General features: G+C 41.8%; 1 protein-coding gene across 1 annotated transcript; it reads right to left on the reverse strand.

Moving 5' to 3' along the window:
* Window positions 1-4,037: 4,037 nt before the first annotated feature.
* Window positions 4,038-10,205, reverse strand: LOC114475300 (uncharacterized). The gene is made up of 6 exons (XM_028465991.1): window positions 10,115-10,205; window positions 9,648-9,746; window positions 9,378-9,557; window positions 7,130-7,184; window positions 6,157-6,367; window positions 4,038-4,067 (listed from the first exon to the last, which is right to left on the reverse strand). Exons 1-6 carry the CDS (start codon window positions 10,161-10,163, stop codon window positions 4,038-4,040), a joined length of 624 nt encoding a protein of 207 aa, XP_028321792.1. The 5' UTR covers window positions 10,164-10,205.
* Window positions 10,206-12,471: the final 2,266 nt, after the last annotated feature.

Genomic DNA, 12,471 nt, shown 5'->3' on the forward strand with positions numbered 1-12,471 from the left:
TCTTCTAGATGTTGATGTGCAGCTGGATGATCTCCACTGCTTCCTCTGTGTTTTATATCATACAGGTGACCTCACAGTCTGGGTGTCGCCTTTCTGTGGCTTTTTGGAGATTTGGGTTTCCTCCTCCCTCCCATCATCACCTTATTGTGTCAACTAATCTTTGGGGTTTGGATGTGTTTGTGACCCAATAAACATTTTAGATAACACGTGTGCTTTTTATATTCTTTATCAGTCTCATTTCTTAGTTTGAAACCGTTCTTGGCCTCGGTCACGGCTGTGACTTTATCCCTGAGAGAGAAGTTTCATATCAAGCGTTTGTACTTGCTCCATGGGATCAATGAGACCAATGTGATCTGATTGAGTTGAACTTGTATTTGCTTCCACTTGAGACACTGATTATTTGGGGTGTGCATTGCTCTGAATGTGATGATATGAATCACGATTTGCATGTCACAATGCGATATATCCTGATGCTAAACAATACAATATACATTGCGATATATCACATCATTAATAATTACAAATTTCACCTTTCCGAGTACAAAATGGTATGAATACATACATCCATTTTCAGACCCGCTTTGTTCTGTTTAACCTCTCCAACCCCAACGGACCCTCCGGCGGGGGCAACTCCAGCTTCCGTGACTCTTACGGGTTTTAATGTTGTAAAGAACGAATTAAATCCCAAATTCTATACCTCTCCGTAATCCTCAGAACAAAAGACCACACACACACACCAGGCCATTATGTTCTAAGAGGGAAAAGTCAACAACTTTGCAAACTTAACTTTTTTCCACTGCTATGAGTCACAAAATAAACACACAGCTCTATAACAAGAGCCTACGTGCAACTGAGTTGAATCAACTAAAAATACAGGTCGAGTATGTTACGTACCAAAACACCGCCACAAAATCAGAAAATACACAGTGTAAAAAGTCACCAATGATGATGAATTGTGTCTTATCTTTGTTGTTTCTTATCAAAAGTTCCTCCAATGTGTATAAAACTCAATATTTTTGATAAATCCAAATCGTGTAGTCAGACAGATATTGCCATTACATACGTCTAGCACTTCTCAGTCGAGAAATCCGTCCAATGAGGTGCAATGCGCTTGTGAATAAAATTGCCAGTCCCTCCTTTACCCAGCTCTGATTGGCCAGGGCTAAAGCCCACCCCCGTAGTGTTAATCACCCATTTCTACAGGCTCTCAGCTTTGTAACGCTGTGTCAATCATTCTGATCGATCAAAGCATTGCTGAATAAGAGCCCTGCGTAACGCCACCAAAGAGTGAAACCAAAAACAGCATTGTGCATGGCATAGCAGAGACCTGAATAAAAATTAATGTGTTTGTTTCCAAATAGCAACATCTAGTTGTCAAACATAAGACTAACAATGATTGGAATCAATTTGATTGACATATTACAGTTTCACACTTGTTTCCAAACTTGTGGAAAACTTTGGCACAGTTGTGACAAAATGGGCTTCAGCCTGAACTTTTTTGTACAAAAACATGTTTATCTTTGGCCTAATGTTTATTATCATCACCAAACTGGCTGCAGTTGATGTCCATACATTAGTTCAATTATTTCTGCTTTTACAGCCTTCGATAAATAACATTGGATTAATAATTGGATTTATATTTGATGTAAATCTCTAGTCTTTTTGGGGCGACTACAGATTTCTGTATTTAAAACATGATTTATTGTCATTTAGTATCATATATTTCCATCATCTGTAACCACTAAGGGTCCAACTTCAATCTGAAGAACCTTAAAAAATGTTATTTGTTATGAATATGTGATTTTTGGAAAAAAGTGGCTGGGGCTTAAGAAGTAGGATCACGGGGGTCAGCCGGTGCCTATCTCCGGCTCACACTGGGCGCTAGGCGGGTGTCCACCCTGGACAGGGTGTCAAGTATGAAATACAATTTATGATTTTTTTAAAAAGTAAACTTGCGAGAATAAGCAAATGGTAACTCACTATAATTCAAGAACTAATATAAAAAACAAGACAAAAACAATAGGAAAAAAATATAATGAATAATAAAAGGAACAGAAAAATAACACCAAATACACACAAAATAAGAGAAAACTAAGCAATATATGTATTTGCAAGGCAAATACATATTTGAGAATTGAAAATTGAAACTGCAAAATTTGTGGAAACAAAATAAGAGAAAAATAAACTGAATAATGAACTTTACTGTAGAATTACCATAAAACTGTTTTTCAGGTGTAGCCCTTTGACAGAATAAAAGTCCTATAAAAAATTTGTTAAATCCAATGAGACGATAAACTGGGCGTGTCCAAAGCATTAATCCACACATTTTATTTTGGTGAATTACTGCAAATAAAAGTAAGAACACACAATTCTCACCACACCTGTATTAAAATCAAAAGATTTATTTAAGGGAGGATCCTCCCAGACCCCCCTACAATGGATTTTTTATCACCTTGTTTATGCCTTTGGTGTTTGCATGTTTGATAGAGATGTGACGTGTTCTGTTATAGATGTGTGTTATATAAATGTGTAACATGTGTTCTGTTATAGATGTGTGTTATATAGATGTTTATTATCATCACCAAACTTGCTGCAGTTGATGTCCATACATTAGTTCAATTATTTCTGCTTTTACAGCCTTCGATAAATAACATTGGATTAATAATTGGATTTATATTTGATGTAAATCTCTAGTTTTTTTGGGGCGACTACAGATTTCTGTATTTAAAACATGATTTATTGTCATTTAGTATCATATATTTCCATCATCTGTAACCACTAAGGGTCCAACTTCAATCTGAAGAACCTTAAAAAATGTTATTTGTTATGAATATGTGATTTTTGGAAAAAAGTGGCTGGGGCTTAAGAGGTAGGATCACGGGGGTCAGCCGGTGCCTATCTCCGGCTCACACTGGGCGCTAGGCGGGTGTCAGCCCTGGACAGGGTGTCAAGTATGAAATACAATTTATAATTTTTTCAAAAAGTAAACTTGCGAGAATAAGCAAATGGTAACTCACTATAATTCAAGAACTAATATAAAAAACAAGACAAAAACAATAGGAAAAAAATATACTGAATAATAAAAGGAACAGAAAAATAACACCAAATACACACAAAATAAGAAAAAACTAAGCAAGATATGTATTTGCAAGGCAAATAAATATTTGAGAATTGAAAATTGAAACTGCAAAATTTGTGGAAACAAAATAAGAGAAAAATATACTGAATAATGAACTTTACTGCAGAATTACCATAAAACTGTTTTTCAAGTGTAGCCCTTTGACAGAATAAAAGTCCGATAAAAAATTAGTTAAATCCAATGAGACGATAAACCAGGCGTGTCCAAAGCATTAATCCACACATTTTATTTTGGTGAATTACTGCAAATAAAAGTAAGAACACACAATTCTCACCACACCTGTATTAAAATCAAAAGATTTCTTTAAGGGAGGATCCTCCCAGACCCCCCTACAATGGATTTTTTATCACCTTGTTTATGCCTTTGGTGTTTGCATGTTTGATAGAGATGTGACGTGTTCTGTTATAGATGTGTTATATAAATGTGTAACATGTGTTCTGTTATAGATGTGTGTTATATAAATTTGTGACGTGTTCTGTTGTAGATGTGTGTTATATAATTGTGTGACATGTGCTCTATTATAGATGTGTGTTATATAAATGTGTGACATGTGCTCTATTATAGATGTGTGTTATCTAATTGTGTGACATGTGCTCTATTATAGATGTGTGTTATATAAATGTATATACATTTCTCAGGCAACATTAAATCGTGAAATATTCTTATGCATCCTATTTTTTTTCCTCCTACTGTTTCATGTAATTTGAGGTTTTTTCCTAATATTCACATTATTTTGAAAATAATACAAATAATACATGAATGAATGAATAAATAAATAGCAGTGCTGGTGTTATACATACGGAAACAAACATACCTTGTGTTTTGCTATCAAAGACTGAGATTCTGTATCATTCAATGTGAGAATGTCAGAATTACTAAATGGCCTTGATGTTTAATCTCAGTCTGCCTCCTCTATAGAGTGAAAGAACTGATGACAGAGTTTAAACAGCAGAATTAATCAAACACTCAGTTTGAACAAACAGTTCAACACAAATTGTATGCTGATAGTTTTATTTCACCCCTTTTCATTGTTCCCATGAAGAAAGTATTTTAAGAAAGCATTTGAATCTCAGCCCTGCTACCTTTACTAAAAGAGTCAAATTTAGAAGTTAGAAGTAACCAACGCTCCTTTGAAGGAAGGTTTGATCTTCATTAATTCATCATCTAATTCTTTCGCTAAAAAGCAAAACATCCAATATGTTGGTTAACAAATGTATGCGACCACCAACCACCATTACTTTGTTCATGAGATTAGCCAAATGACAGAAACAAAGATATTTACCAATGCTGTGATTATCTGCAGCTGTGATTTAACCTCACACCAGGTGGTGGTCTGATAAGTTTTCTGCCACAAGGTGGCAGGGTTGGTTCAGGAGTGGTTTCTTTTTTTTTTTTTTCTCTTGTCTGCACATGCTGTCAAAGGTCAACACTACATGAAGTGCAATCATTATGAGACAGCAAATCATGTTTTGTTATTGCAATAAAATAAGTTGATTTATTTTATTGCTTAATTGTGACCATCACCAGCCCTCCCTAAGGAAGGGTAAGAAATATTTTATTAGAGGGAGGATATAAAAAGGGAGATCAGTGTTACACCTAAGTGGAGAGGGAGGGGGAGGGGAAAGGGAGCAGGGAGGACAGACTCAAGGTAGGAAATAGAAAGGGTGGGGAGTAGGGATGTAACGATTCACTCAACTCCCGATACGATTCGATTCACGATACTGGGTTCACGATACGATTCTCTCACGATTTATTTTACAAAATGGGACTGTAGACAAATTTTTTTTTTGGGTAAAAAACTAGAAAATACTGTATTATTTTCCTTTTATTTTTCATTGTCAAAAGAATTCTTTGATAAACTATTCAAAACAATGCAATTTAACTAAAAATTAATCTTGAATGAAATAAATAAAGGAATAATACAAATTAAAATGAAGCCTATTAATTTAAATTCTGGTTCTATAATAAACAATGCAAAACTGCATAATAGTTCTTTTTCTATTAAAAGTGCAACTGTTTTGTGCCTTAACAATTGGACTTTAGAAAAAAAAAAAACAGTGATTACACTGATTTACGTCATATTTGTTTGGACCAGCAGAGGGTGCTGGTAACACAGTGGTCGGTTGGCATGCAGATATCTTGCAGTGAAGAAGAGAAGCTATGCTTGCAGACAGAGCTAATAGAAAAACGTGACTTTTACAGATATTCAAGTAATATAACAGATATTCTTTCGGTGCTAAAGGGGCAATGAATCATTTATTAACATATTTAAGAGTAGAAGGCGGCCAGAAAGAAAGTATTAGCAGACTCCGCCCGCCGCCTACACTTGTGGATAGCGCCCTCTGCTGGTTAAAAAAAATACTGCGATTTAATTTTCAGAAAATCGATTTCAACCGTGATACCTATGAATCGATTTTTAACTGCCTTACGATTAATCGTTACATCCCTAGTGGGGAGAATAGATTGTTTTACAGTGAGGGTGAGATGTGAAGTTGTAGAATATATTGTGCTTATTATGTTGTGTACTCAAGCCAGTATAGTGACAAGTGTGAACCTTAGCTATAATGGTGGTGGCTGTGGACAGGGGGAATGAATGAATGGTAGTACCTAAAGCAGGTATTTGGGATAAACGTGTCTAAAGTTAAGCCCAGTATGAGTTTTATCCCACATCCCAAGGCTTGCCAGTGCATCGTATACCAGTATATGTGCAAAAAACCGCTACCGCAAACCCAGGAACTGCCCCAGAACCGCAGATGCAGCCAGGCCAGCAGAAAGAGTGGGGGCCAGGGAGCCCCAGGCCACCCCCCCACGGCCGAGCAACCCCCCAGACGCCCCCAAGAGAGAGACAGCCACCGCCCCCCACACACACATTCGAGGAAGCCCCAAGGAGCCGAGCACCCAGCGTATCCCGCCACCGACCCCAACCCCCAACCCCAAGGCCCCCCGCCAGGATCCCACCCCCCCCAACCACCCACACCCAAGCACCCAACCCCGAGGGGAGGGCCCAGAGAGCCCACCGCCCGAGATCCCAGCAGTGGAGCCAAGGCCCACGCCCAGCAGACGGCCAGAGCCGCGTCGAACGGGCAGCCAGCAGGAACTCGCCGGCAGGCCCAGAGCCAGCAGGGATCAGACCCCAGGACAGAAGGACACGGAACAGAAGCAGCACCAAGAGCATCGCCCTCAGGGACAGTGACCACGCCCATAGTGGCCGAGGGCACCAAGGGGATACTGCAAGTTGCCCCGCCGGCCCCCAGGCACACCGACCAGGCACCCCAGAGCGTGCCAGATCGCCTTTCCTTGATGCCGCTCGCGCGATGAGCCCTAGAAAGCCCCCCCACTCCCCTCACCAACGGGCCCAGTCATACTGCAGAGCCCGGCTCGCAGGGCGCCGGCCAAGCCGGGGAACCACCCGGCGCCGCACCCACAGGCATGGTAGGGCACCCGCAGGACAGGGAACCCCCAAGGGCAAGCCCCCGGGCCAAACTCCCGTGGGGCGCGCCCCCCCACCCCAGCCCACGAACAGGCCACAACCCAGCAAGACCGCACAGCCCCAGACGGTGCAAGAACAGCAGCCCAGGCCCCGCTCCCCACCGGACAGCGCAAGCCACGGGGCAAGGCCCCCCCCCGGCGCAAGGGCGACCGGCGGCCGCCAACGCGGGAGTGAGGCACCCCAACGGCACACAACCAATGCGGAGCAACAGCCCCCCGCCAAAGGCGCAGAACCCACCCACCTGCCAACCCGCAGATAGCAGGACACACCTACCAAGCGGCTGATACCGACCTCAGTCACCAGAACAGCTAGAGCCGCCCCCCAGCAAAAAGCACCCAAGCAACCCCGCCCCCAAGCAACCCCGCCCCAACCCCGGTGCAGAGGCCAGCATCCCCCAGCGCGCCCACCCCCCACCTCGGCTTGGCAGGCCACCCCAGACCCACACGCCGTGAGGCGCGCCCCCAAGGCAACCAGGAGACGAGACAAGCACCAAGCCCCACCCGTAGGGAAGGGGCACCCCCCCGCCCCACCAGGCCTGCACCGCCCGGAGAGACCCTGCAAAGAGAGCCCGCACGACACCACGACATAGCACCCTCCACAGGTGGGCGGCCCCGGCCCCCCCGACGAGAGAGGACGCCACCAACCACCCAGGCAGGGCTACCCCGCCAGCCATGCACCCCCAGCCAGGCACCGCAACCCCACACCAACGTCGTTCGCAGAGCACCCCCCTCCCACGAAGGACACCCCCAATCACCCACGTGCCGACATGAGACACCCCTGACGCCAGCACAGCCCGGAGGACAGCGGGCCCCAGCCACCAGCCCCACCCCGCCCAAGGCGGCACGGCACCCCGCTGAACCGCGGCCAGTCCCCGGGCAGACCAGGGAACCAGGCCAAGGCACACAGACCGGCCGGCGGAGCAACCCACCGCAACACCCCGCCACCCAACAACCCAGGACGCAATCGCCGCCCCCAAGAGGAGCCACCCCCAGCACCACCCCCACCCCGGACCCCCCCGTCCCGAAGCCATGAACCCCACCACCCCACGCCCCCAGACGAGCCAACCCCCAAGCTACCCTCCCGGCGCAGCCACAGCCGCCCAACAAGCGAAGGCCATAGCCCCCCCACCAGCATCCCAGGCCGACAGGAGCCCCCCACGCCAAACCCAACGGGAGAGCAGGCGCAGAGTGAAGGCGGAGGAGGGGGGGAGGACGAGACAGGGGGCCAGAGAGCAAGGGGAAAGAGCGGCAGAGAAACACGCAGGCCCACAGCCCCAAGGGCCACCCAGACGTGTACGAAGGGGGCAGGAGAGCAACACCAAACCGCACAGGGACCACGAGAGCACCCGAAAGGGACGCACGCCCCCGCAGAGGCACCCAAAACACCCCAGCAACCCACTCGAGCCACCCAGGTCAAGGCCACCCCACATGCCCATGGAGGTCCAGGTCTACAAAAAACTTTGTACTAAACTTTTACCTCCGAGGTCACCGCAGATAAAGCCAAATGGATGTCTTGATTTACTTTTTGTAAATCCTGAATTTGTTGGTATGCAAATTCCAGGCTGGTTTTCATTTCCTGAAAATCTCGGTGCAGTAAGTCGACCACACCCAGCCTCTTATTGATGGATTTTAGTACCTCGGTGTGGGATTCTGCCTCCAGATTTGACGTGTCTGTTGATGTCAATTCATTTTTACGACGTTTAGCAGACTTACCTGATGTGCTCGCGGCTTTCGGTCCGGTTTCCATCACGTATTTGGCGTAATATCAGTCGATAAGCTCTTCGAGGTCCTCCACTCTGGCTGGTGAGAGGGCGCATGGTCGGCTCTCGTTTGTAGTGTGGATTTAATGGTAAGAAGCGTTAATGTGCAAGTAAACAAAGTTGGTAAGCTAGTCAAGGCAGTGAGCCGCCATGTTGAATTTTCACAGACTCTCACGTGACTTTCACGTGACTCTCAGAACATCTCGCGTGACTTACCTCTCTCTCTCGCGTCCTCACCCTTCTCACGTCCTCGGTGGTTTCAATTGGGACACAGTGGTTGTTGGTTCAGCGATTGTTGGTTCAGCCGTTGTTGGTTCAGTGGTTGTTGGTTCAAAGATTCTAAATTTGGCCAATGAACATGTTGCTGGAAATTGAAGACTACCAGCAAAACCTGGAAATGCTTCTGTTTTGTTATATCTCTCCTCGCCACAAAAGTTTGAAGTTGCACATCCTTCTTGTGATCATCCGTTGACTGTAAAAGAAACAAGTTTGAATTTTTTAATTAAAAATTTGTGTTGTTTTAAAAAGATATTTTTTTTTAAAAAGAACTCACTTTGTGCATTGTGTTGAATCGTAGTAACACTTTTGGCAATAAAATAGAAAGATGTAGAAATTGTCTGGATTTGTTTGAACTCAAAATCAATTGTTTTTATGGTTGTCATCCTCTAATGAAAAAAGTGTTGGGCCTAAATGTACAGCCTGGGAGGTTAAAGCTGTTTACATTTACTTAATTAAAAACATATAAAAGGCTTTTAGAATATATCAAAACACTTACAATTTGTTCTCCGGCAATAAGATTGTACTCCCGTGCATTCTTGAATTCGGCAAGTCTTCTCATCCGACAAACAGACTTTGCACAGCAAACCATTTGGTGTCAACGTATATTGTAGCGGTTCTGGAAAGAAACCCACAACAGGTCAGCTTAAGCTGTAATTAAACTATGGGCAGAATATTTGTGTGACTCAAAATTATTTTGTAAAACATCTTACCTGGCAGATTATCAGTGTTGCAGAGATCTGTACTGCAGCACTTGACACTCGCCACAATTGACACAGAATTAATGTTGATGGACACATGGTGATGGTTGAAAATCGAATCAATCTCTTGACAGTAATTAGCTGTTGTACAAAACTTGGCCCTCGTTATGTTGGGCTCTGTGCCTACCATGTCTGTAAGGGTAAACAAAAGATTGATTAGCATTCAAAGCAGAACTTATTATTGTTTGAATTCTAAAATAAATGAAGAGAAGCAGACAGTACGCATAGAAGTAGAGCTCATGCAGATATTTCTGTCGTCACATTCTTCAACTTTTGTGCAGTCGTCTCCATCACAAGTGTAACACTTGAGTGCTCCGGTCTCTAAGAATCAGTGAAAAAAGAAAGCATTAGATGTGCATTGATAATCAGTGTCTCACACACAGACACGTGATGCTGTTGATCTACTAACCATAGTCTGACTATTAGCCATCTATTTAGCACGTTAGCTGCAAATGCTTCTATTTTTGTAACCTGCTGAGGGACGGCAGATGCAAATAAGCATTGTTGCTAAAATTCGACATATTTTAATCTGTTGTTGTCTAAATGCAAACATTTGAACACAACAGACCTTGGAATCCTTAAATGTTTGTTGATTAATCTTAAATCAGATGTTTCATTATAAACAGAATAAAAGCCTATAAATGAAGGATGTTGTTAGACAGAATGTATTGAGGAAGAGCTGAGGTTACCTGTGCAGAAAAGCATCACGAGGACGCTCAGGCAGAGGATTGGGCTCATGGTGATGAACTGGTCGGTGCTGAGGATTGGTTCTTCTAGATGTTGATGTGCAGCTGGATGATCTCCACTGCTTCCTCTGTGTTTTATATCATACAGGTGACCTCACAGTCTGGGTGTCGCCTTTCTGTGGCTTTTTGGAGATTTGGGTTTCCTCCTCCCTCCCATCATCACCTTATTGTGTCAACTAATCTTTGGGGTTTGGATGCAGTTGATGTCCATACATTAGTTCAATTATTTCTGCTTTTACAGCCTTCGATAAATAACATTGGATTAATAATTGGATTTATATTTGATGTAAATCTCTAGTTTTTTTGGGGCGACTACAGATTTCTGTATTTAAAACATGATTTATTGTCATTTAGTATCATATATTTCCATCATCTGTAACCACTAAGGGTCCAACTTCAATCTGAAGAACCTTAAAAAATGTTATTTGTTATGAATATGTGATTTTTGGAAAAAAAAGTGGCTGGGGCTTAAGAAGTAGGATCACGGGGGTCAGCCGGTGCCTATCTCCGGCTCACACTGGGCGCTAGGTGGGTGTCCACCCTGGACAGGGTGTCAAGTATGAAATACAATTTATAATTTTTTTAAAAAAGTAAACTTGCGAGAATAAGCAAATGGTAACTCACTATAATTCAAGAACTAAAATAAAAAACAAGACAAAAACAATAGGAAAAAATTATACTGAATAATAAAAGGAACAGAAAAATAACACCAAATACACACAAAATAAGAGAAAACTAAGCAAGATATGTATTTGCAAGGCAAATAAATATTTGAGAATTGAAAATTGAAACTGCAAAATTTGTGGAAACAAAATAAGAGAAAAATATACTGAATAATGAACTTTACTGCAGAATTACCATAAAACTGTTTTTCAGGTGTAGCTCTTTGACAGAATAAAAGTCCTATAAAAAATTAGTTAAATCCAATGAGACGATAAACTGGGCGTGTCCAAAGCATTAATCCACACATTTTATTTTGGTGAATTACTGCAAATAAAAGTAAGAACACACAATTCACACCACACCTGTATTAAAATCAAAATATTTCTTTAAGGGAGGATCCTCCCAGACCCCCCTACAATGGATTTTTTATCACCTTGTTTATGCCTTTGGTGTTTGCATGTTTGATAGAGATGTGACGTGTTCTGTTATAGATGTGTGTTATATAAATGTGTAACATGTGTTCTGTTATAGATGTGTGTTATATAAATGTGTGACGTGTTCTGTTATAGATGTGTGTTATATAAATGTGTAACATGTGTTCTGTTATAGATGTGTGTTATATAAATGTGTGACGTGTTCTGTTATAGATGTGTGTTATATAAATGTGTGACATGTGTTCTGTTATAGATGTGTGTTATCTAAATGTGTGACATGTGCTCTGTTATAGATGTGTGTTATATAAATGTGTGACGTGTTCTGTTATAGATGTGTGTTATATAGATGTGTGACGTGTTCTGTTATAGATGTGTTATATAAATGTCTATTATTATCACCAAACTTGCTGCAGTTGATGTCCATTTATTAATTCAATTATTTCTGCTTTTACAGCCTTCGATAAAGATAATTGGATTAATAATTGGATTTATATTTTATGTAAATCTCTAGGTTTTTGGGGGTGACTACAGATTCCTCTATTTAAAACATGATTTATTGTCAATTAGTATCATATATTTCCAAAATTTCACATAATCTATAACCACTAAGGGTCCTACTTCAATCTGAAGAACCTTAGAAAAATTGTAGATGTGTGTTATATAAATGTGTGAAATGTTTTTTGTTATAGATGTGTTTTATAAATGTGTGACGTGTGCTCTGTTATAGATGTGTGTTATATAAATGTATGAAATGTTTTCTGTTATAGATGTGTTTTATAAATGTGTGACGTGTGCTCTGTTATAGATGTGTGTTATATAAATGTATGAAATGTTTTCTGTTATAGATGTTATAGACATGATACAAAACAGAAGAGAAGAAAATACAATTTTTTTTTTTTTTTTTTTAGCTTATAACCCCCCTCCCCCCTCCCACAGAACACTCCCACCCTGTTGCACCTTAAAAAAATTACCAATAAAATAGAAATATGAATACAACATCATTCTGATAGAATAAGTGAGGGATCCACCTGTTTTTTTAATCCAAGATGGGTTGCCAGAGACACAACCTCTTATAGAATATCGTATCTTCTCCAATGTTAGATGAGACAAAAGATCAACAAACCACATTCTAAACGATGGAAGGTATTTGTCTTTCTATTTAAGCAGTATAAGCCTTCGGGCAAAAGTGTAGTAAACGCAATC

This window comes from Gouania willdenowi, chromosome 14 (genome assembly GCF_900634775.1).
Source record: "Gouania willdenowi chromosome 14, fGouWil2.1, whole genome shotgun sequence".
In the NCBI taxonomy this organism is placed as follows: Eukaryota; Metazoa; Chordata; class Actinopteri; order Blenniiformes; family Gobiesocidae; genus Gouania; species Gouania willdenowi.

Bases quoted from the DNA above. Each gene is read 5' to 3' on its own strand.
- LOC114475300 (XM_028465991.1), bottom strand. From the start codon at position 10,163: ATGAGCCCAATCCTCTGCCTGAGCGTCCTCGTGATGCTTTTCTGCACA. The intron at 9,558-9,647 runs GTACTGTCTGCT...TTACCCTTACAG, and splicing joins CATGAGCTCTACTTCTATGC to ACATGGTAGGCACAGAGCCC. The intron at 7,185-9,377 runs GTAAGATGTTTT...CTCTCTTTGCAG, and splicing joins CAACACTGATAATCTGCCAG to GGTCTCTCCGGGCGGTGCAG.